This window comes from Esox lucius, chromosome 6 (genome assembly GCF_011004845.1).
Source record: "Esox lucius isolate fEsoLuc1 chromosome 6, fEsoLuc1.pri, whole genome shotgun sequence".
Classification (NCBI taxonomy): Eukaryota; Metazoa; Chordata; class Actinopteri; order Esociformes; family Esocidae; genus Esox; species Esox lucius.
The window spans coordinates 23,713,362-23,738,703 of NC_047574.1; the positions used below are offsets into that span (position 1 = coordinate 23,713,362).

The 25,342-nt window shown below is 40.6% G+C and overlaps 3 protein-coding genes across 4 annotated transcripts; all 3 read left to right on the top strand.

Annotated features, from left to right (window-relative positions):
- Positions 1-828: 828 nt before the first annotated feature.
- hells (helicase, lymphoid specific) lies at positions 829-15,385 on the top strand. Of its 2 annotated transcripts, none has more exons than XM_010867180.4 (23): positions 829-966; positions 1,394-1,497; positions 4,104-4,231; positions 4,346-4,468; positions 6,567-6,608; positions 6,698-6,722; positions 6,820-6,881; positions 6,975-7,016; positions 7,788-8,009; positions 8,538-8,720; positions 8,844-8,987; positions 9,251-9,447; positions 9,543-9,639; positions 9,736-9,897; positions 10,045-10,187; positions 10,288-10,432; positions 10,626-10,709; positions 10,805-10,924; positions 11,054-11,170; positions 13,925-14,084; positions 14,221-14,317; positions 14,421-14,497; positions 14,697-15,385. In XM_010867180.4, the coding sequence occupies exons 1-23, from the start codon at positions 959-961 to the stop codon at positions 14,783-14,785; spliced, it is 2,571 nt and encodes an 856-aa protein (XP_010865482.1). In that variant the 5' UTR covers positions 829-958; the 3' UTR covers positions 14,786-15,385. The 2 variants fall into 2 exon arrangements, with proteins under 2 accessions (XP_010865482.1, XP_010865484.1); XM_010867182.4 differs by having other exon boundaries at positions 4,107-4,231.
- Positions 15,386-17,791: 2,406 nt separating this feature from the next.
- calhm3 (calcium homeostasis modulator 3) lies at positions 17,792-19,619 on the top strand. Its single transcript, XM_010867184.3, has 4 exons — positions 17,792-18,198; positions 18,303-18,430; positions 18,575-18,702; positions 18,945-19,619. Exons 1-4 carry the CDS (start codon positions 17,912-17,914, stop codon positions 19,395-19,397), a joined length of 996 nt encoding a protein of 331 aa, XP_010865486.1. The 5' UTR covers positions 17,792-17,911; the 3' UTR covers positions 19,398-19,619.
- A 1,552-nt stretch (positions 19,620-21,171) lies between these two features.
- Positions 21,172-24,277, top strand: calhm2.1 (calcium homeostasis modulator family member 2, tandem duplicate 1). The gene is made up of 3 exons (XM_010867185.3): positions 21,172-21,326; positions 21,633-22,261; positions 22,478-24,277. Exons 2-3 carry the CDS (start codon positions 21,716-21,718, stop codon positions 22,889-22,891), a joined length of 960 nt encoding a protein of 319 aa, XP_010865487.1. The 5' UTR covers positions 21,172-21,326; positions 21,633-21,715; the 3' UTR covers positions 22,892-24,277.
- Positions 24,278-25,342: the final 1,065 nt, after the last annotated feature.

A 25,342-nucleotide genomic window follows, 5' to 3' on the forward strand; every position in this document is an offset into this window, starting at 1 on the left:
TTCAATTTGTACGTGTTAAGTTTCAAACACGTACAAAATGAGCTGCAACTGTATCTAATGGACGAGGTATGAAAGCGTATGTGCCTCATACTATAAATACACTACATTAATTTGTTTGAAATGCCAGATGGCTGCCGCCCACCTTTGAATATCTTGTTTAATTCTAACAACCTGCGTTATTGCTTGCCTTTGAAATCTATTCACCTAAAACTTGTATCGTGGCGGACAGTTACAAAAATCTCTATGCATATTTAACCGATTCATTTAGCAGACGCTTGGTAGCTTGGTTTGACAAGTACCCAACTTAAAATATGGATATTCTACTAAAAAAGCTAAGTCAGTGCTAGAAGAAACGCAAGCAATATCTTACAAAGCTGCCGCTGGGGGTCACGTAGTGGTGGGGTTGTCAAATTGACCAGTGTTTGCAGAACAATGTATGGTAGCGACATACAGTTGTTCAACACTGATCCGCAGTAAAGGTAATAACAGAATTGTTGCACAGATGAAAGGGTATCTGGTTTGGTTTAGTGAACGAATTAGATTGTTTCGCGGGAAATATTAATACAGTGAATTTCAGATACATGATCTTAAGGGGTACATGTTTCATTAAACGATGTAATATGTCAATTCTAAACATCTGTATTGTGAGTAAAACCTAATAATATATATTGATAACTGTATGATCATTTCGACTATTTGTCGTTGGTCATAGAAACAAATGTATATAGATAGTTTATTTTTCAAAATATCAGAAATCCCCGTGTTGTACAACATTAGTTGCTTCCACTTTGGCGCGAAACGTTGAAGCCCCGCCTCTATTCTGCAGGGTCACCGAAGGCATTGAAATCAAGCAGCCAAGTTCTGCTGCATGTTTGTGTAACGTGTGGTTTTAAAGTAACCTGTGCTTAAAAACGGTTATCCCACACAACTGTACATTTTTCTGTTCTGTTAACCAAATATGAGTTGGTAAGTATTTTATTTAGAATTTTTGACCTTTCTTTAAAATTGTCTGTGCAGCGAATCTAAGTTACATTTTAGTGGACGTGATTAGGTAGCTATAAAATAGCTACACGTTAGCTAAGTAGCTAGCTAATTTATGTATGTACTTGTTTGGGATCAATTTGTTGTTGCTTGTTTATTGGGGTTTTAGGCTGGTTGTCTGTATAATCACTTTGCAAACACTGCTGATGTAAAAAGGGCTCTATCATATACAATTGATTGGTGTACTGTAATGTGTTAGTTAACGCGTTATGACTAGTTACGTATAATTGCTGGTGACGTTACGTTAGTATTCATAGCTTCAAGGCTGGGTTGCTGGCCCAGTGTCAACTTGTCAGTTTACACTTCGGGGAACGTATGTCTCATTAATTCATTGATGTACTACACAATATAGCGTGGAGGAAGAACCCCGAAGCGTGTCTCCTCATTGTCCGAAGCCTAACGAATCTGGGGAACCTCTGGGTACAGCAATGGAGGATTCTCTGGCAGGAAATATTGGTAAGTAAAGGCACTGATTAATTGCGAACTAGCTTATTGCTAATTTGCTGTTAATTAATAACTAATTGCTGTTAGTTATTGCTGTTGATATCAACATTACTGTTGATACATACGTTTATGCTTGGGTAGCAGTAGCCATGTAAAGGTCCTCGTCTTCTGTTATACTTTGAAAGTACAGTTATTTAAACAGTAGCCTGCCGTTCCATCTAAGAGTTTAGCTTAGAAAATGTCCATGAGACTTGTACTCCTGAAATGCTTTAGGTTTCATGCGTATATCCTCCTTTGTCTGTTTACAAGTAACATCTAAGTGAATTAGCAGACCCTTATTCAGAGTAACTTTCAGGTAAAAGTTGAACCTACAACCCTTGTGTTGCAAGCCATATTCTACCTGCTGTGCTGCACTGTTTAAAAATATATCAACATCCCAGCCTCTGGGGACATACTGCTGTGCTTACTTACTTTAAGCCACCTCTGAGGTAGTTACATGAAACATTAAATCCATGTGTATTATATACACGGTTAGTTCAGGTGCTTGATCGTTGAAAACCATTTTCTGATTTAATATGCTTTTATTTGCTGTACCAAACCTACATGCGTGTTTATCGGTTAACTCTTTAGATCCCAACTGAATTCTAGAATCCTGCTGTAGATTACTGAGAATTCTCAAAATAAGTAAAATGTCACACATTCCAAACAAACAACTATAGCAGAAAAACTAAGAACAAATAAAAATGACAAGTTTACTTAGTTTTAAAGAGTACCTCATCTTTAATTTGACTCCATACATGTAACTTCAAAATAATTTGTTTTCCCACATTTTGTAGACACCGAACTCTCACTCTTCCTACTCCTCTGCCAGCACAGCACCCACTTGCCACTACACAACTTATCTAATAGCCTGATAGACTAACTTCAGCAAGTAGTTGTGATTGTTTTTATATGACGGATCGGTAGAAACAAGAACGGGCAAAACACTGCAACTCTTTTTGGGTGAGATTGAGCAAGCAATCATTTGAGGTAGGCACAACTAACATGATCATAAAGTAAACATAAGGCAAACGCATCTCAAGACCTTCAAAGTATGTGTCAGCAGATGCTGGACATCATCATGATCATGTAATGACTTCAGAAAAGCACAACATTACTGGCTCCAATCCTGGCTAGCTAGTGAAAGGGACAGCTCGTCGCCTGACTTGCTAAACACATTTGTGGCCGGACAACTTTTCTCTAGTCTGACATACGAACTGAACAGGACAATTAGCTGTGTGGTTAGCTATTGCAGTTTGCATATATGAATGAAATCGGAAGAAACACGATAAAACAACTAGGTAGTCGACTACACAGCTATATACTGCACGGTTTCAATTACAACACTGAGCTAGCAACCATTTGAGCTCAACTTGATCACATCCAATGTGATCATGACAGGGTTGCTGTTGTCATCTAAAAGAGATTACCAACATTTCAGAGCATCAAATGTAGACATCACCAAACATACAGTGGATATAACGTCTACACACCCCTGTTAAAATACCAGGTTCTTGTGATGTAAAAAAATTAGACTGCGTAGTTATGTCAGAGCTTTTTCCACTTTTAATGTGAACAATTCCATTGAAATACAAACTGAAATCTTCCAGGGGGGAAATGAAAAAATTAAACCTTACAATAACCTGGTTGCATAAGTGTGCACACCCTCTTATAACTGGGGATGTGGCTGTGTTCAGAATTAACCAATCACATTGAAACTCATGTTAAATAGAAGTCCTTACACACCTGCTATCATTTAAAGTGACTCTGATTAATCACAAAGTTCAGCTGTTCTAGTAGGATTTTCCTGACTTTTTCTTAGTTGCTTCTCAGAGCAAAAGCCATGGTCTGCAGAGAGCTTCCAAAGCATCAGAGGGATTTCATTGTTGAAAGCCCGGAGAAGGGTTTCAGTAAGGAGAAGGGTACAAAATGATTTCCAAAGCATTAGATATACCATGGAACACAGTGAAGACCTCATCAAGTGGAGAAAATGTCCCAAAAAAATTGTGCAGTGTATATTCCAATTACTAAGGCTGTCACGTGGGGTGGCCGTGGTGGCTTGTTTCATTTGTTATGCATGCGCGCACTCGCGAATTCTGTTCAGATATAGACTTTTTTTATAGAAAATTCAGTATGTTTTTTTTTAAGTTCAACTATGTTAAACAGATTATTTAGGGTAAGATGGCAGGGGTATTTGACTATATACTGCACTTTTTCTGTACCTCATCATTCATTGCAACCACTTAGTGTCCCAGGTCTAAATAAGTCTCTGGTTTGAGGGTGGAACTGGCTTCGGGGTCCAGTGTTAAATACCCCAGATCTAGGGATATCGTGTTACTACTTTTGAGTCCACAACTAGCCGAATCATGCAATTTTATGCAGCAAAGGTTTTAGGAATCAGGCGGAGTTTCATTTCTGCACTCAGCATGGTGAACCATTGCTTTTCTGCACAAAGTATTACTGGAATCCCAGAATTGTAGTGTGATTTGCTGATGTATCAACAGCTATGTGTTGATTTAAAAGTAGCTATCTGAATATGAATTATCCATTTTTATTTTAATATTTTCACTTGTTCTTAGCAGCTACAGGTATGAAAAGTGAAGATGTAACTTTAGTCTCAGAAGTTGTCATCACTAAAGAAATGGAAGAAGAGGAGAAGCAGTTGCTGGAGAAAAGGGTGAAACAGGAGGAGGAGGAGATGAAAAGGGTTAGTTTTTAGTGTGCTTTTTAACTTTTAAAAATGTTAAATCATTTATTGATTGCTGTTCTTTAAATTCTGTTTTGATTGGCTTTTTCTCAAAATGTTGCTTTTGTTTGCTAGGCTAAAGCAGCTCGGGAGAAGGAGTCTCATGACATTCGTTTCAGGAGACTTCAACACTTGTTAGAGAAAAGCAACATCTATTCCAAATTCCTTCTTACAAAGATGGAGCAGCAGCAGCAGGAGGTAGGTCCTAATACCAAAAGAGTGGATATGTATAATATCTGTCAAAAGTTAAATTTTTATTTTATTTAAATCTATGTAGTTGAAGTCAGAATAACCGGCAATGGACGTAAATTAAGCCTTGAAAATTGATGCTGACGATTCCTACAGGAGTCCTGGCATTTTCCGACAACTTACAAACCCTCTGTCTGTTAAAAAGCAGTGTTAGACCAGACTGTTACCACACTCTTAAGTATTATTTTGCCAGAAGCAGAAATTACAACCCCATTTAAAAAAAAGTTGGGACACTGTAAAATGTAAAGAACAGAATGCAATGATGTGGAAATCATTTAAACCCTATATTCAGTAGAATATTGTACAAAGACAGATTATCAAATGCTGAAGAAATTGTATTTTCTTGAAAAATTTAGAATTTGAAAATTTCAATAAAGCTGAGACAAAGGAAACAAGTGACTGGGAAAGTGCTAAAAAAAAACCTGCTGGATCATCTCAACTTATTAGGTTTCTTGGCAACAGATCAGTAAGGTGATTGTGTATAAATGGAGCATCCCAGAGAGTCTTTCAGAAATAATGAAGGGGAGGGATTCATCATTGAGACTGTGCAGGCAAATATTGCATCATTTTAAGAATATCACTTCTCAGTGTAAAATTGCAATTCTTTGGGAATCTCATCTACGGTACATAATGTAAATAAAAGATTCAGAGAATCCAGACAAATATCTGTAAACAAGGGACAAGGCCAAAAACCAATATTGGCTGGCTGTGATCTTCAGGCCCTCAGGCGACACTGCATTTAAAACAGATATTATTCTGTATTGGACATCACTGCATGGGCTCAGAAACACTTCTGTGAACCATTTGTCGCTGTGTCCATAAATGCAAGTTAAAACTCTACCAGAAACAATTTATAAACAAGATCCAGAAATGCAGCTGCTTTCTCTGGGCCAGATCTTTTTTAAGATGGCGTGGAAGGTGAAAAACTGTCCTTTGGGAATCATGGATGCCGTGTCCTCCGGGCTGAAGTGGAGAGGGATCATCCAGCTTATCAGCGCGTCATTCAAAAGCCAGCACCCATGATGGTATGGGGGTGCATTAATGCACATGGCATGGGTGAATTGCTTATCGGTGAAGGCACCATTAGTACTGAATAATATATACAGATTTTGGAGCAGCGTATGCTGCCATCCTGATGATTTCTTTTAGAGGCAAGTCATTGCTTGTTTCAGCAAGACAATGCCAAACCACATTCTGCACATATTACAATAGCATGGCTCTGTAGTAAGAGTCTGGGTGCTGAACTGGCCTGCCTGCAGTCCAGACCTGTCACCCATTAAACATTTGGCACATAATGAAATGCATAATAAGACAAAGGTGACCCCGAACTGTTGAGCAGCTGAACTGTATTGTATTGTTAAGAGGAGATGCAACACAGTGGTAAACAAGCCCCTGTCCCCACATTTTTCAAACATGTTGCTGATGTTAAATTCAAAATTGGCATTCATTTATCCAAAAACAAAATTTCTCAGTTTCAACATTTGATATGTGGTCTTTGTACTATATTGAATTAGATATAGGGTTTATTTGCACATCATTGCATTCTGTTTTTATTTGCGTTTTATGCTGTGTCTCAACTTTTTTGGAAATGGTTGTACAGAAAGGTGTCTGTGGGTATCTCTTCCTACATCGTCAACAGGCAGTTGGAATCTAGAGGAAACTAACCAGAAGAGGTCTAGCACAATCAAAGCAACAACAGTCAGAAAATAATCAATAGAATTGAGGTGTTCTAAAGCTTTTCACCAGTAGTGTGTGTTAAAACTACTACCCACCAATAATGTTCAGCTCTTGAATGACCTGTGGACAAATGTGCATGGGGACAGATGCTTCTGTTGTAGAGCCTTAGCCATGCTGTACCCAGACCACCTCTGGGGTCATTTTGGTGTTGATCTATACTGTAGCTGACTTTAATTGCGAATGACTTGCCTGGAGACATTTTAAGGCAGGGGTCAAATCTGTGCGAGTACATTACTATTGCATTTTTGTAATTTAGCTGCCACTTTTATCCAGATATGTTCTCTAACAAATGTTTTCCCTGTAAACCCAGGAAATGCTGAAGAAAGAGCGACTGGTGAAGAATGTAGAGAAGGTGAGTACATTTTGTGTATCCTTTTATAAATGTTTTATTGAGGCCAACAACTGCAGAATGTCTAACCTTATCATTTACTGTTGTCACAGGGCATTGGCAAAAAGAATGGAAGAGGTAGGCAGTCCTTGTTTCATATTACTTAGTATCAATAAGCATTGCCTGTATAGCAAATGTCAAAACAACAGTTATTATTCTGACTTCTTTCCCTCAGTTGGAAGAAAGAAAAGGGAGAGGGAGGAAGACTACAAAATTGCTGATGTCATGTCTAAAGAGGTAAGGGCATCTGTCTTTCTAAAATATTCTGTAGACAAGTGAATATTTCCCAATTGTGTTTTTATTTTACACATTTGCATATTTTGGTTTCAGGAAATTATGTCCAAGGCCAAGAAACCTAAAATGGAGGAAGAGGTAAAGGACATTTGCTACATTGCTAGGGTTTTTTGGGACTTATGATTACTCTACAAACTCATGCACAATAGTGCTTTAAAGGTAATTGTAAACCAAACTGCAGATTTTGACATTTTTACATTTCTGATAAAAAGGGGGGAAATCATGGTAGTATAATGTGACCATGATGGTGTAGTGTTTGGGAAAAAATAATGAACCTTTGAGGCCTGGTTGTTCTGCCATTTATGTATCCACATTTTCACAAACTAGTTCTGTATGAATATCTCTTTCAACAACTTCTTGTGTACAAATTAAATTGTGATTGCTGATATGGCATGTTTTGTCAAGGATTGCAAATAGTTTACCTTATGCACTTTTAGTGATGCATCCTTTAAAAATAGGATTTAGTATATTGTGATTGTGTTGGCCTTTCCATTATGGCATTAGAGACAGAGCGCCAATTGATTTAAAAAGTGCCTTTTTTAAATTATTATTAATTGTACAAATTCTGATAAGTGATTAAAGATTTTATTGTTGAAGAGGTGTATATATATTTTGTAAATGGGCTGTCATTTTGTGCCTGTTTTGATACATTGAGATTGTCTTCTATGTTTGGGATTGATTGTTTAAGGGGTCAGTTAGATGTGGGTGATTTGTGTCCAGTGTTTATTATGAGAATGGAACTGTACTATTGGCTTCATTTATGAAGAAACAATGTATAATAACAAATTGAGTAATTTCTCCATGGAGATCAGAACGTCAATAATCAATATATCTGTCGATGATTTACAGGAGAGCCCCAGGAAGAAACTAGAAGCGGAGGACATTGAAAAGATAAGCGACTCAAATGTCGACATCAAGGGTCGTCTGTCCGAGGCTGTGAGAGACAGCGCCAAGCAGCTGTTGGACCCAGACAGAAAAGTGAACGGCCAGCCCGTCCCTGCCCTACAGCCCCAGCTCTTCACTGGGGGAGTCATGAGGTGGTACCAGATTGAGGGTGTGGAGTGGCTCAGGGTGAGTAGAAGCTGTTTATTATTAGGGTGGGAATTGCCTGGGATGTCACTGTTCAATTACTGCATCTTTACACAGATGTAGTTATTGAAGATTGTGGCCAATCTGAAAATAACATCCAAATGAAGTTATTTTAGAAACAAACGTTTTCATTTAAAACAAAAAACATACCATTAAAATCCACTTGCGTCTGAGAGCGTCTGCTGCAAACATCTGCTATTTCCTCGCTTTAATCTGACTAATTTACGTAGATTTCTAGGCTAGGAAGTACTACCCTACCACTTTCATGTATTATGAATAACTTCCACTATAAAGAGACCTGTGTGACCACCCACCAGCATGGCTGGTGAAATTACTGTCCCCAATGCCAAAATCTACACACATGGCATTAAGTCAGTTCAGTTTGAACAGGCTATTGAGACAATGTTATGGGGGAGATAATTGGGATGGTATACTTTTGGGATTCCCCCATGTTAATTATGCAGTTCATTGATCGAGGAGCTTACCTTGGTATGTCTTTGTTATATTCAGATGCTGTGGGAGAATGGTATAAATGGGATCTTAGCAGATGAGATGGGTCTGGGGAAGACCATTCAGTGCATTGCCCATGTAGCCATGATGCTGGAGAGAAACGTCCTGGGGCCCTTCCTGGTGGTTGCCCCCCTGTCTACTTTGCCCAACTGGATCAGCGAGTTCAGGCGCTTCACTCCTGAGGTAAAACACCTGTGCTCTTAAAAATGGCTATTCAGAATATGACTGTCAGTTGATTCAGTGTGAAAGGGGATATATTTTGTAGATGGATGGGACTGTTACATTGTCTTTGTTCTTGTTTTTAAGGTGTCAGTGCAGCTGTACCACGGGCCTGCTACGGAGCGGGCGGCCATATTAAAAAAGATCAGAAAGCCACAGGGGCCCCACAATGCGTTTCCTGTTGTTATCACATCCTTTGAGATTGCCATGATAGACAGGAAGTTTCTGCAGGTTGGCCCAACTACCCCACTACTCATCTATTTTGGTTTTAGAAGTTGAATGTGTAACTTCAGTGCTTGGTGTTCTGATGTAGCTGGTGATTTGAAACACACGAGCGCTGACACATTTAAAAGCCTCCATATAACTTTAATTTGTGTGCAGCTGATTGTATTGATGTCAAAGTCCAATTTGTTAACATTTGAATTCCTTATGCTGTGCCGCCTATTCAACACACAGCCTCTGACTGACTTGTAATCCCATCTCTTCCTCATCAGCGCTTCCAGTGGAAGTACTTGATCTTGGACGAGGGCCACAGGATCAAGAACCTGAATTGCCGCCTGGTGAGGGAACTGAAGATGTTGCCCACGGACAACAAGCTGCTACTGACAGGGACACCGTTGCAGAACAATTTAGCCGAGCTCTGGTCACTGCTCAACTTCCTGCTGCCGGAGGTGTTTGACGACCTTAAGAGGTAGGGTGAGAAGTCTCTTCTGCCGTTATATGGAGGGAATGTCTCCACCCTGCCTTGTTTTGAACAAAATGCTTAACTGCCCGTTACCCCTCCAGCTTTGAGTCGTGGTTTGACGTTGACACGATTGGGACAGATGTGGAGAGTGTCGTGGCTACCGAGCGTGAACATAACATCCTGCACATGCTTCACCAGGTTGGTATTCGGCTCCTCAATTCCCTCTGGAAGGATGAAATGGTTGAAATGTGTTGGTGAGCAGTAGTTCTCCATGAGCCCTCTTTTCTCTGGCAGATTCTTGCCCCGTTCCTCCTGAGAAGGCTTAAGTCTGATGTGACTTTGGAGGTGCCGCCCAAGAAGGAGATTGTGGTGTACGCCCCTCTGACCCCCAAACAGGAGTCTTTCTATACCGCTGTGGTCAACAATACCATCGCTAAAGTTCTGGGGCAGGAGAAGGTGAGGTGTTTCAGCTCCCTGATGGAGGGTTGTAGTGCTTCAGACAGGCTGAAACGCATATACATGGGAGAGGTGGCTGGCGACTTCAGAGGCCATAGTGTTTTGAAAGCGCTTCCTAACCACCTGTTTCCCCCTCTGCCGTGTAAGGTGGAGGCCCCCGTGATGCTCACTTCCAGTGGCAGGCCCAAGCGCAGGACCAGGAGGCCTGTGGACTACGACGAGACTGATGGGGACACAGCCTGTCACCTGGAGAAGTACCTGGAGAGGGTTCAGAAGGAGGCCGAGCAGAGGTCCTTGTCTCGAAACATCATTGGGCCTCCCCTTAAAATGAGCTTGAGTTTGTTCTAACGGAGGTCTAACGTAGTGGGCGTCACCTCTTTTTCCCTCCAGCCCTACCGCCGTGGTGGACGTGCAAATGCCCCTGGACTCGCAGATCCACCTTAAACTGCAGAACGTCTTCATGCTGCTGAAGAGATGCTGTAACCACCCCTACCTCATAGAGTACCCACTGGACCCGGCCACTCAGCAGTTCAAGGTAAGTCTGCACTGCCAACCACACTGAAGACTGATTCGTTTGAGTCGACATGTCATGGTGGATCGAAGGATTTTGTACCACACCACTTAATTGAGGCTTGCCCTGTTATTTAGGGGGTTTAGACTGACATCTAATGTTGCTTAATGTCACTACTTGATCTTTGCTTAATCCTCTGGATGTCTGTTTACTCCAGATTGATGAGCAGTTGGTGCAGACATCTGGGAAGGTTCTCATTCTGGACAGAATGCTGCCTGAGCTGAAGAAGCGAGGGCACAAGGTGAACAACCAATCTAAACTTGTCATGTGATGTTCCGTTTCTGAGTGTAGCTGTACCATGAGTTAGACGTCTGTTTTATTGTGTACCTTGTGCAGGTGCTAATATTCAGTCAGATGACGTCCATCCTGGATCTCTTGATGGACTTCTGCTACCTGCGAGGTTACCAGTACAGCCGACTGGACGGGAGCATGGCCTATGCTGACCGGGAGGAGAACGTGAGTAGCTGCAGGGTCTACTCCCTATATGCAAAAGTCCTCATGAAACACACACTTCCATCAAAATGTCTTTGTGAATGTTTCCTGTTCTGTCACCTCAACCACCATTTTATTTGTGTTTCTTTGCAGATGAAGAAGTTCTCATCTGACCCAGATGTGTTCCTGTTCCTCCTGAGCACCAGAGCCGGTGGCCTGGGCATCAACCTGACAGCCGCAGACACCGTCATCATCTTTGACAGTGACTGGGTGGGTGTAGAACACGCAACCTGCTGAGTTTAGGGATGTTGGGTTAGGGTTAGGCCTTTACATTTTATTACAGTTTAGGGATGTTGGGTTAGGGTTAGGCCTTTACATTTTATTACAGTTTAGGGATGTTGGGTTAGGGTTAGGCCTTTACATTTTATTACAGTTTAGGGATGTTGGGTTAGGGTTAGGCCTTTACATTTTATTACAGTTTAGGGATGTTGGGTTAGGGTTAGGCCTTTACATTTTATTACAGTTTAGGGATGTTGGGTTAGGGTTAGGCCTTTACATTTTATTACAGTTTAGGGATGTTGGGTTAGGGTTAGGCCTTTACATTTTATTACAGTTTAGGGATGTTGGGTTAGGGTTAGGCCTTTACATTTTATTACAGTTTAGGGATGTTGGGTTAGGGTTAGGCCTTTACATTTTATTACAGTTTAGGGATGTTGCGGTCATTTCATTTGACCTAATTGTCCATGCAAATAATTAGCAGTAATTTCCCAGTCCATTCATTAAGTAGACACACTTTATACATTGTAATTTACAGACCGCAGAGTAATTAGGGTTAAATGTCTTGCTAAATGTCCTCAGTTTACAAAGGGCAGGTCAGTGTTAAAGCAGCTGTCTTCATTATGGCAATTTCTTCTGTGTAAACTGCAAGCTTCCATGGCACCTGGGTTGAATACCTATGCAAGCAACCTGCGGTTTGAACTGTCAGCTAGTGTTGATATACCACTTGCAATTCGGTAATAGAATTGGTCAGGGGTCTGTACTTTTGCAAAGCATTGTGCTAAATCCGTGGTTCCGTGGACAGAATTTTTCTCTGCTTAGAGTACCCTTGATGTGCCCCCTCATATAAATTTCACTAGTAAGCCTAAGGTGTCATGGTGTTTTAAAGTACCCCCTTTGGGGAGGCCAAGTACCTCCAGGGGTCCTAGTACCCCTGGTTGGGGACCCCCGGGCTAAATGATGAACAGCTGTATTCCTGCGTTGACCATTCTGCACAATAGACCACAGCATAAGACTCTGTCCTCTGGCTTGTACCATCTAATATAGGATAGTGTATTATACAGTTAGGCTCATACGTTTGCATATGCTGGCAGAAATTGTGAAATTCTGGCATTAATTTAAACTTATTTAAGGATCATATGAAGCCAGTTATTGTCACTTAGTAGTTTGGCTCCTTTTTAAATCCTAATGATAACAGATATCACCCAATTGGCCCTGATCAAAAGTTTACATTCCCTTGAATGTTTGGCCTTGTTACAGACACACAAGTGAAAATGACAATTAAAGGTGAATTTCCCACACCTGTGACTTTTTAAATTGCAATTCTGTGTATAAATAGTCAATGAGTTTGTTAGCTCATGTGGATGCACTGAGCAGGCTAGTTGCTGAGCCATGGGGTGCAGAAAAGAACTGTCAAAAGACCTTCGTAACAAGGTGATGGAGCTTTATATACTTGGAAAAGGATATCCAAAGCCTTGCAAATGCCAGTCAGTACTGTTCAGTCACTTATTAAGAAGTGGAAAATGTGGGGATCTCTTGATACCAAGCCAAGATCAGATGGACCAAGAAAGATTTCAGCCAAACCTTCCAGAAAATGTGTTCAGGACACAAAGAAAAACCCACAAGTAACCTCAGGAGAAATACAGGCTGCTCTGGAAAAAGTCGGTGTGGTTGTTTCAAGGAGCTCAATACAAAAATGAGCTGCATGGTCGAGTTGCCAGAAAGAAGCCTTTACTGAGCCAGTGCTAAAAAAAACACCCAGTTACAATATACTTGATAACACCTTGACACGCCTCACAGCTTCTGGCAAACTAATTTTGAGTGACGTGACCAAAATAGAGCTTTATGGTCACAACCATACGCACTATGTTTGGAGAGGGGTCAACAAGGCCTATAGTGAACAGAATACCATCCCCGTTGTGAAGCATGGTGGTTGTGGCTCACTGGTGTTTTGGGGTGTGAGCTCTGAAGGTAAGGGGAATCTTGTGAAAAATGAGGGCAAGATGAATCCAGCATGTTATCAGAAAATACTGTCCGACAATTGCATTTTTCTGCACGAAAGCTGCGCATGGGACACACTTGGACTTTCCAGCATAACAATGACCTTAAGCATAAGGCCAAGTTGTCCCTCCAGTGGTTACAGCAGAAAAAGGTGAAGATTCTGGAGTGGCCACTTGTCTCCTGACCTTAATAGCACTCTGGGGAGATCAAACGTGCGGTTAATGCAAGAAAACCAAAGACTTTGCATGACCAGGAGGCATTTTGCCATGACGAATGGGCAGCTATACCACCTGCAAGAATTCGGGGCCTCATAGACGACCATTACAAAAGACTGCATGCTGTCATTGCTAAAGGGGGCAATACACAGTATTAAGAACTGAGTATGCAGACTTTTGAACAGGGGTCCATTCATTTTGTTCTTTGTTGCCATGTTTTGTTTTTTGATTGCCATTCTGTTATGCCCTACAGTTGAATTTGAATCCCATAAGAAATAAAGGTGTGTTGCCTGTTCACTCATGTTTTCTTTACAGATGGTACATAATTACCAATTCTCCAAGGGTAGGCAAACTTTTGAGCACAACTGTACAATAGTTAATATTTATTTATTTTTAGCTGTGATCATGACTGCCGTTTAGTCTGTAATACCTCAACAGCCCTAGCCGTGCTCAACAGCGTTTTCTTAGTACTACTGCATGTTTGGTACTAACTTATTGCATACTTAATGTAATCTATGAACTGTTCCATCAGAACCCCCAGTCAGATCTGCAGGCCCAGGACCGGTGCCACCGTATCGGGCAAACTAAACCTGTGGTGGTTTACCGCCTGGTCACCGCTAACACCATTGACCAGAAAATCCTTGACAGAGCTTCAGCCAAGAGGAAACTGGAGAAGATGGTCATTCCCAAGAGTGAGTCCCATTGCCACTTGACATCCAGGACACGCCATTACTCGAGTGTGAAAACTTTTCAGAATGGAAGTGTAGTACAGGAGTGAGAGGAGCTGAATTAAATAATGTGGTCACATTTTGATTCTTTGTTGCTTAGACAAATTCAAAGGAGGAAAAGCTGGGCTGAAACAGTCCAAAAGCTGTGTTGATGTCTCAGAGCTGATGGATCTTCTCAACGCCAGAGATTATGACCGGTACATAACCTGTAACTTTTTATGCATCAACAACCGTGATAAACAATTTGATGACATTGTTCAAAATACTATGATGAAATGACCCATGTCGCAAATTTCTCAGGGAGGTGAAAAGCACTAAGGGGAAGGTCATCAGTGACAAAGACCTGGAGTTTTTGCTCGACCGCAGTGACCTTCTGGGTGAGTTGGGTCATGGATTTTATTTTATTTAGACATGCTTTCTTTATGGAATGGCTCTTTTGGTCTTTCTCCCTGAAGTCCACCAGTGCTGTCATCTACCATAGTTTGGCCGCCTGTGAAACCCCTCACTGGCTGTCCTATCGGTAGAAATATCACTTTGGTTTTGTTTCAAACTTGTATTGTGTGTTTGTTTTTCCAGACAAAGCCAAAAGGAGTTCTAAACAGGAGAAGGTTGGTGTTTTCAAGGTGATTGAAGCCAAAGAATCATCTGAGATCAGCCTGACCTGAGTTTGGAAGGAGCGGACGTGATACTCGAAGAAGTCCTAACCACAATAGGCTGTTTCCTGAGGGACCAAGTCACTGCTGTTGGTTATAGGACAAGGCAAAGACAGACTGAAACCAGAGGACTTCCTGAACCTGTCCTTTTGAAACTACAGTTTATACTAGAATGAAAAAGGATTCTTGTCAAGTTTTGATGGGTCTATCTTTACCTGCCCTTATGGCAAATGTTTTTTCTAGTGTTGTTAATCATAATGCTGTTATTGTAGCCAAGCAGCCTGCAACTCATTTTCCAAAAGGTGCTAAGTATGTTAGTTAAAGCTTTTACAGGTCTAACTGATGTTATTTTTGCTGTGAATGCTGTTTGGACTTTAAACCACGTTATGTACAGTGAATTATTCACTTTTTTCATATTATTCCCCCTTCAGTGATGTAAAAATACATCCAAAGAAATCTGCTGTACTCATGTTGTTCACTTAACAGGTTCATCAATAGTTCAAAGCACTTTTATGTAAGGAATGGTATTTCCTTGCGAACTGAGACCATGCCTGTTCTTTTTTTGTTTTTTTAATCCAATCTCTCAAATAAAAATAACCTGTAACCCTAGAATGAGGAGTAATGATCTTGAGCTCAACTTGTTAATATTGGGTGCATCAAAACTGGCAGGACATTCTTAGTGACTATCTTGGGAGGCTCTCAGCCAAAAGATTGGTTCCTGTGACTGGGAGGGTGTATGAAGCCATTTCTAAGAAAATCATTCCACTGTCCACAGATCTATAGTTAATGTCCCCCTATTAACAGCGGTTTCTGGTGGTCAGAAAACACGTTTTTACCCAGTTAATTTAAATACACTGGAAAACATCGGTAAATATAGCCTACCCTTTCAGCTAGCCCTCCACATTTTTTATAGTGATGATTTTTGGAGGAAAATTAATACAGCTTTAAAGAGTCATGTATTGAGATTGTTTTAGACAAGTTACAAAAAAGAAATTCTTCCAGAAAACGTGTATATAAAATGTTCTAGTTTACACTTGTGAGAAGACTGATCTGTTGTGTATTACCCCATTACAATAATAGGGGGTGGTATCTTGCTGCTGATCAACTTCATGTGAATTTTATAACTGCTCTAGGTAGGGTTTTCAGTAAAAAAACAAAAATATACATAATTCCGCAATAACCAGACAAAAAAGAAGTTATGTACCCATGACTGATAATGAGGTTCTGAATAATATGGAAAACAGAATTACCAGTTGTAATTATTCTTAGCCTTGCTAACGTTAGCTTAGGATTCCTGGTTGCTAGCCTTGGAGAGCTAGTCTTTCACTTCTTAGCAGTTTTCGTAGTGTATGCTGTAGTAGACAAGGGAGGAATAGGCAGTTTTGTCGTCCTGGTCTTTAGCTGCAAGGTTAGGGTACGAAAATGTTTGTTACTAATAATCACTAAAGATTGACAACTTCACCATATGATTACACTGTACAAGAAGATATATTTCAAAACTGTTGTTGGATATGCCAATAATTGGGGGTTCTAGTACAGGTTGTCCCACCTAGTTTAGGCCAAGAGGTGAGAAAATTCCTCATAGATGTCTATAAGAACCACAGGATAACATCAAGGGATCTACAGTCCTCTTACCAAAATGTCAATGTGCACAAATTAATTGTCAGAATGATACGGCAGAAATGTTGTGTTACATGGGCGTTCAGGACGGAAGAATTCACGATCACTGACGTTGGCCAGACAACAGCTGGGTGAAGATTAAGACTACTGATAAAATGTTCTTTGGAAAGACGAGTTAAGCTTGGTTTATGGTTCTTAGACGTTGAGTTTTTCTGACTGCAATTCTTGACGCCATGTTTGGTGAAAACTAAAGGAGGCCTCCAGATATTCACCCAGCCTCAGGACCAACATCCCATCATTGAGTATATTTGGGAATGTGATGTCATCTAAAAAAGCTGAAGCTGAAATGAACATGGATCTTGCAAAAGAACAATGATCCAATGTAGGGTTATTGGAATGGCCAATTCAAAGCCCAGATCTCAATCCTATCAATGCTGTGGGGTGACATGAAGCAGGCAATGCTTGCAAGAAAGCCTTTGAACATGACACATTTGAAGCAGTATTGTAAAGAGTGGGCAAAGATTCTTCCTGGTGGATGTAAGAGATTAATGGATACAAATTAATAGAATATTAATAGAGTAAAAGAAATGGCTAAGATTGTTATTTCAGTTCAAGGGGAAACTCCAGCTAATGAAGCAAGGGATGTACTAACCTTTTCTGCCCTATGAAATTGCTAAGCATCTCAGTAGATGATAAGAGTTTGGTAATGGGTAGCAGATTCACTGGTGTTATCCCATGCAGAGAATTTGCTACTAAAAAGGCTTTCATATGTATTACATTTGAATGGAATTCTCCCAATACTTATGCCCACATAAAAGGGGGTGGGTGTAAATCTGACAGTTCTGTTATTCTCGGTAAAACATAAGTGTTGAAACGGACAGAAATAGAAGGTGACATTCTGTATTTTGCCTCATATTAATCTTTTAATCATATGCCTTGGGTGATCAACAAAAATAGCAATTTGGTGGGGGATCAATAATTGAGCCGCCAAAGCTGATGTAGACAGTTAATGTGAGGTTAACCAGGGTGAAACAAAGTTACTAGTATAAGAGGTTTTTGTATTAGTAAAGCATTGGAGTAATCACAAGCACCTTTTGTCCTTCAATGCTCGGAAGTCATTTTAGTGTCTAGCTCAGTTGCACCTGCACTACAGAAGCTAGTGAACACACCCTCTATTCTCTCCCTGATGTCAGTGAGCTCTGCCCAGAACATGCTGGGGTGTGGTCAAAAAGGACACATTTGGCTGGTACATTTTCAACCTCTCACTCAGCTTGAACTTGTAAGACTCAACCTCTAATAAAGCATCCAGAAATACTACTAAGGTATGGACATTTTGATTCAACACCGTATTTAAGTGGATTTGTTCCGCAATTGTTTTGTCATAGGGTAAATCTTGCCTACTTATTAATCGAAAATAATGTTCAAAGTGAGCTAATTTTCATTCTAGGGTTTCTTGTGATAGTGTAAGACTGCTTCACTTTTCATACGCGCATCATAAGATTTCAGTCTAATTACACCATGGAACGTCTGAAGTTAGTTCTGCAGTATTTTCAGTCCAACTCTGAGTCCATATCAAACGGAATTTGTATTGTACTGGCCTTGGTCAGTGTGAAGCTTTACACCAGCTTTGATTTCAATTGCCCCTGTATTCCACAATACAACAAACTTTATGCACTGGGGGTGATGTTTGTCCCACCTTTAATATTTTTCTTCCTGGGAATCTTGGTTAATCGACACACGGGTGTCATGATGGAAGAATGCTTGAGACCCATTGGGAAGAGAAGTAAAAATCCTGCCATTGTCAAGTGAGTTGTCAAACCGCTAAATCCCTGCTTTCACTAGTGATTCACATTGATACCACTGATACTTGTAGTAAAATAATGACTATCATTATTTTTCTGTTCTCCAGGTACATGTTCACTGCCATGATGCAAAGGGCTCTACTGGCCCCAATGGTGTGGATTCTGGTCACGCTGCTGGATGGGAAGATCTTCATCTGCGCTTTCAGCATGAGTGTAGACCCCAAGCATTTCTCAGGTAGCTATAACCTACAAAACCTTGTCTACCACAAATTTAAGTCATAAGGCCGTATCTCTAACTCTGACTTGTCCAGTCACGTCCACTGTAACATTCTAAGTTTGAGTCAAAAAACAACTGAATTAGTACTCTATTCTTCCACAGGCATGCCAAATACTACTGGCCTGGACCTACTCAAGCTAATGGCCAAGGTGCCCTGCAAGGAGGACATGATCTTCAGGAACAGCACATTTCGTAAGGCTGTTTCACGCTATGTACGCTGTTATTCCCAAGTGAGTGCAATACCATTTTAAAATTACCCCACAAAACTCATGTCTTCACTTTGCATATTTTCGTTGATGGGTTGGGTATTCAAATAGGCAAAAATGTTGCTGTGCTGCTCTGATCAGTAGGCTTCTGTTCTTTTTTTGTACACTACAATCCTGCTACTAAACTGAGGTTTATCAGAAACAATAGCCCTGAGGATTTATGTCTTTTGAGAAGGCCAATGTTTTGTTCTATGTTCTTCTGACAGGCAATTGGCTGGTCTATCCTCCTCCTTCTCATTCTCTTGGGTGCATTAGGCCGTCTAATCAAGCCCTGCTTTGACGACCATGCCACCAACCTCCAAACACGCTACTGGAGTAACTACCTGGACATTGAGCAGAAGCTCTTCGATGAGACTTGTGTGTTGCACTGCCGTGATTTTGCTCGCAAGTGTGTAGTGCAGTTCTTTGAGGGCATGCGGGAAGACACGGTACTCAGACTGCCTCTCTCACCCGAAGTCAGGTACAACAGGGAGGAAGATATGGTGGATCAGGAGGAGGAGAGACTCCATGGGATCACCAAGCAGGAACAAATGGATCAACTTCTTGAAACATGGTTCAAGTGTAAGCCTGAGCTTGACATCACAAAAATGGCCTACAGGCCTAGAGTGTGTGTTACCTGGGAGGATCACAATGGAAAAACCATATACTCAGACGTTTAGATGTCTGTGTGCGCATGTGTAAAAGTGTGACCTGGTGTGTGTGTCCATTCTTGTGTTACAATACTTACAAGGATTAAAAACCCTTACGGGAAAAATAGCTATTTTTTCTTTAGGGGTTAGGTTCGGGGTAAAAGTTACAATTGAGGTTAGGATACGAATAATCTTATATTTGGGTAATGGTTGGTCCAGGTGTTTGGGGTTAGGATTAGGTATAGGGTTAGGTTTAGGGGTTCTAGAAAAATAGGAGGGCCTGTTTTGCAGACACAGATTAAGCCTAGCCTAGGACAAAAAAAATCTTGTTCAATAGACAACTCAATTGAGCTTGTTTTTTTTTTGTCCTAGACTGGGCTAAATCTGTCTGTGAAACTGATCTTAAATGTATGTTGGTGTGTGTTACAAAATATACAATCAACACGATATTGTTGAAAAGAAATCATGTTCCTCTGAAAATTTGAATGTGCTGAGATTGTACTGTCTAGTTTTTGAATAGTGATTGAGGTGTAATTACAGATGGACTGACAAATGTGGTGTAGTGGTAGCTGTATCCAATAATTCATAGATCACTATTGTGTAATACTGGGTAAAATCATAGTAATAAAAACAAATATAATTTTTTTAATATTATTTATTTGTATATTTTATGGTAAAGCTACTAGCTATATATAGTATCTTACAAAAGGGAGTACACCCCTCACATTTTTGTAAATATTTGAGTATATCTTTTCATGTGACAACACTGAAGTAATGACACTTTGCTACAATGTAAAGTAGTGAGTGTACAGCTTGTATAACAGTGTAAGTTTGCTGTGCCCTCAAAATATCTCAACACACAGCCATTAATGAGCAAACCGCTTGCAACAAAAGTAAGTACACCCCTAAGTGAAAATGTCCAAATTTTTCAAAGATAATTTTTCAAGGATAATGTAACTGCACCTTTTTCTAAAATGTTTTATGCAAATGGAGAACACATAAAGAGGGATCTTAGACCATTCATCCACACAGAAAATGTCCAGATCCTGTCTTTGTCTGTTTTCTTTCATTTAACCACAGGTGTCCAATGGGGTATAAGTCCGGTGATTGAGATAGCCATTGAAAAATATAAATTGGTAAATTAACCATTTCTTGGTGAATGTTGTGTGTTCATGGATATTTTCTTGCTCGAAGATCCACTTGTGTCGATGTTCTAGCAATCTGAAAGAGGCAACAATGTTTTTTGGCTAAAACCATCCTTCCAGTGGATAAAGTAAATGATGCCATTGACCTTATTGAAGGAGAAATGTACCTTTTTTAAACTTGATTTTACATGGTTCATCCCCCTGAGTAGTTTACTGGCCAATAAATACTAGTCAGTGTTTCAGTTTTCTTATATTATATAGCCATAACAAATTTCAGCCACCCCTTGATAAAAAGCAATTAAAGTAATCAGGGTATGTAAAATTGATAGCTAAAGTTTGTGGAATTTTACTGTCTGTTTAAGGGAAATAGAATTATGGATTAGAGTTTCTATTGGCTCAGTGACTTCCTTTGGAGAGAGGAATCATTTAACATCAAGTTTAAATGATACTTTTTTTACACATGCATCTCTTTCAGTGTAATACTTACCACTGGTGTGAATAGCCAAAAAACACTATTTTCATGTAATTCAACAAACGTAGATAGTATGCTAAACTGAGCTGGTGCTCAAGTCAAAATTAGAGTTATTTGGCCACGCACCCGTTTTTTTCTGACGGAATAGGAAACCCCCGGGTACTTCCTGACAATGAGTCATGTCCAGTCTACACCCAGCACACATATAGAGGGGTTTGTTTTTGCCCGGCATGGATTCTTTACTACTTTAGAAAACAAAAGTTGTTTTGCTCACTGTTTTTGTTTTCCACCCATTCTGCAAAACACGGGAGCATCAAATATCCTGTCTCACAGCTATGGAAAGTAAGTTTGCATGTCTTAATGGTCTCCAGATTTTTCTTCCCTGCACACTCTCTGTGGAATGTATTGCTGTGCTTTAGCTCTATCCTGCATGTCTTAGCATGAATCAGTGCTGAAGTTAAGTTGGCTGGCTTCAGTTTACCTAACAACGAATTACAAAACACTACATTTTATGTTCTAAGGTAAAATTTTATTTATTAGTCACCTCACTCAGTTGTTGAAGTTTCATTATTAACAAATACTATGATCCTATCAACAGATTCTCTAAACGGCAGCTCAGAATAAAAATATCTCTCTCCCTCTCTCTAGTGTGACTCCCCTGCGGGCAAGCTCCAAAATAGGAAAATTATTCGTTGCTCTCTGGTTTCAGACCACAAAACAAACAGTGCAAGATGGCCTCTCTCATCTCAGAGAACTTTAAGTTTGCCTCGCTCTTCTTTAAGAGCAAGGATGTAATGATCTTCAATGGCCTGATAGCCCTGGGAACAGTAGCCAGCCAGACCATGTACAACATCTTTGCTTTTGACTGTCCATGCTCCGCTGGGCGGAACTATTTCTATGGCCTGGCAGCCATCGGTGTGCCTGCTCTTGTGTTCTACCTTGTTGGCATCATGCTTAATAAAAGTACATGGGACCTGGTGTCTGAGTGCCGCCTCAGAAGGTGCCGGAAACTTTCAGGGGCAGCTGCCTTTGCCATCCTAGGATCTGTCCTTGGTAGAGCGGCAGTCGCTCCTGTGACTTGGAGTGTCATCTCATTACTACAAGGGGAGGCTTATGTGTGTGCCCTCAGTGAGTTTGTGGACCCTTCTACCCTGGAGGATTTCCCCTCTGAACAGGGGTTAGAGGTCATGGCTAGGTTTCCGTGTAAGAATGCTGTTCCAGAGAAGCTGCAAAGTTTCTTGCCACAGATTCAACGCCGGCTGAAGTATGAATCTCAGGTAGTCCATTAATCTAATTTCCAAGTGAATTTTTGCTTCCTGTGATTTTGATTGATATGTTTATTGCATTATAGCTGGTGGAAAGAAAAGGTATAAATGCAAATTGTGATTATATGCATTATTACATTCAAATGTTTATCATTGTTATGTATCCTGAAATAGGCTACTTGAATCTTTAGTTCCTGTGGTGATTTGTCCTTGTATTGTTCCTTTCAGCTGCTAGGGTGGCTGCTGGTGGCATTAATGGCAGTTGTCCTGTTCCTCCTATTGTGCATGAAGCGCTGCTGCTCTCCCCTGGGTTACCAACAGGAGGCTTATTGGTCCCAGTTCCGCTCCAACGAGTCCGACCTCTTCCAGCGCACCGCTGACTTGCACTCCCGTATCCTGGCTGCTGAGAACGTCAAGAGCTTCTTTGGCTTTGTGGCATTGGAGAAAGAAGAGAAAGAGCAGCTGTTGGAACACCAGAGAGCCAACCCCATCTCTAGTACAGAGTGGAACCGGGTCACTGGGGTCTACCTCTACAGAGAGAACCAGGGATTGCCCCTATACAGCCGCCTTAACAAGTGGGCCCAGTACACTGGGGAAAATAACATTGATGCCATGGAGAAAGAGATGATCACTCTGAGCTGACTGATGCTATGTGTCCCAGTGTTCACCAGCCCTTTTCCTGGGGACCTACACTGGAGTGTTAGCTTTTACTACCGCCCAGCATTAACACGTTCATCAAATTACCTTAGTAAGTCTTGTTAATTTGAATGAATCAGGTACATAAGCACCAGTTGGAAACAAAAGCATTCACAACCAGTGGGTCCCCAGGACCAGGATTTACTTGTATTAGCCATCATACGTCATGACATTTATTACTCAGGGAAAGAGATTTTGTTAAACAAATAACAGTAAAGTGCAAAGGATGTCAACAATATGGAAATCATTGTAATCAAAAAAAATTATTTAATTATTTTTAAAAGATGTACCACAACCTCGTATACGATCTAGTCTAGAACAACCACAAAAATACAACATTTCACATGTTTTGTTTTCCATCTTCTGAGCAGTGCACTGTGCAACTAGTTAGATGTCAAAAAGTGCATGATCATAGTATTCTAATTTAAATACATTTAGGGGCTGGCTACAGCCAACATTTCCAAAGATAGCTATAACATTGCACTGTCATGCTGTCTTTTTTATCTTGGAATTGCAGCTTTCGCTACCTAGTGCCTACAAATAAAATATCCCTCAGTTTATACATTTTAAGCAAAGAAATAGGCAAAGGTAACAATCTATTTCTGTATCTTGCATTTGAAAAATCAATTGCCCATAGCTCCAACTCCTACATTTGCCCTATCCAGGGCATCACAGACTGGTGTTGGAACAGCACCCTAAACGCCTCACAGGGGCCATGCTCTCACTCATCCAGGGAATCTATCCAAATTATGCCTGAGGAAATGGCAGTATTATCAAAGACCTGTCACACCCAAGCCACACGCTGTTCACTTGCTTATCGCCTGTCAGAGAGGGACAGTATTGTAGGTAGCATAGTCTCATAGGCTTGTAGCTTTTATGTCCAAGCCAACAAGCTGAACACGACCTATTTGACCACCTACACAATTCTGATCAACAGGACATGTGCCCACTAACACTAACTCATTTAAATGTTTTGGAAATACTCCATAATTACAAGGACTCTATGTGTTCTGCTATTGTGTTTCTTCTTATCATCTTATCCTTTTTCTTATCATCTCACAGGAGAGAGCTTTAGGGTGATTGACAATCATATGAAAACATCATGTTTTGTTGTGTTTTTTATCGAATTACATGACAAATCTTTAAGCTACAATTACGCCCAGAGAGATCATAGTTTAGGCTAAAACACATGAATATGTTTGGTAAGGGTTTTAAACTGTCTAAATAATACGGGCTGAACAACACAGTGTCAACTATCTTTTGAGGCTATTGGTACAACTCATGAGCCATTCATTACCTGCATTTAATAAATTCAACATGAATTGTGTTCAAGTCCTTTTGAATCTGACAAATTCTTCAGCCAAGTACATGCTAGTTTAATAGGTTTTGCCTACTACATTTCTAATGCTATAGTTAGCCAGCTTGCTTCATTAAAAAGGGTCAATGCACATAATTCATACTGATGTGGTTTTAATATTGTCAAAAGTATTGTTAATAATATTTTGCTGGAATAGTTAAAAGGTAACTAGTGTTGTGTCACAATTTCAAAACATTTCCACATAATTCAAACTTGGGCTAAATTCCAAATAGACACCTGCCTCCACTCCACTCTGGAAGCTCTGTTTGCATGTTTCTGCATGTCAAAACTTAATAGACCCTCCAGTCATCCCTTCAAGAGAATGTGCAACAATGTCATCCCTTCAAGAGAATGTGCAACAATGTCATCCCTTCAAGAGAATGTGCAACAATGTCATCCCTTCAAGAGAATGTGCAACAATGTCATCCCTTCAAGAGAATGTGCAACAATATCATCCCTTCAAGAGAATGTGCAACAATGTCATCCCTTCAAGAGAATGTGCAACAATGTCATCCCTTCAAGAGAATGTGCAACAATGTCATCCCTTCAAGAGAATGTGCAACAATGTCATCCCTTCAAGAGAATGTGCAACAATGCCACCCTCATAAGCAATGTAGAATCCTGAAGGGCACACCTTTGTTTTTGAGCTTGCTACCCCCCCTCCCTTGCAGCTATAACTGCCCGCCACTAATCTGGGAAGGCTTTCCACAAAATTCTGGAGTGTCACTGTGGGAATATTTGCCCATTCAGCCAAAAGAACATTTGTGAGGTCATGCGCCGATGTTGGATGAGAAGGCCTGGCTCCCAATCACAGTTTCAATTCAACACAAAGGTGTTCAGTGGAGTTGAGGTCAGGGCTTTGTGCAGGCCACTCGAGTTCCTCCACACCAACCTCGTCGAAACATGTATTTATGGACCCCATTTTGTGCACAGGGTCATGATGGAACAGGAAAGGGCCTTCCCTAAACTGTTGCCACAAAGTTGGAAGCACCCAACGGTCTAAAATGTCTTTGTATTATGTAGCATTGAGCACTGGAACT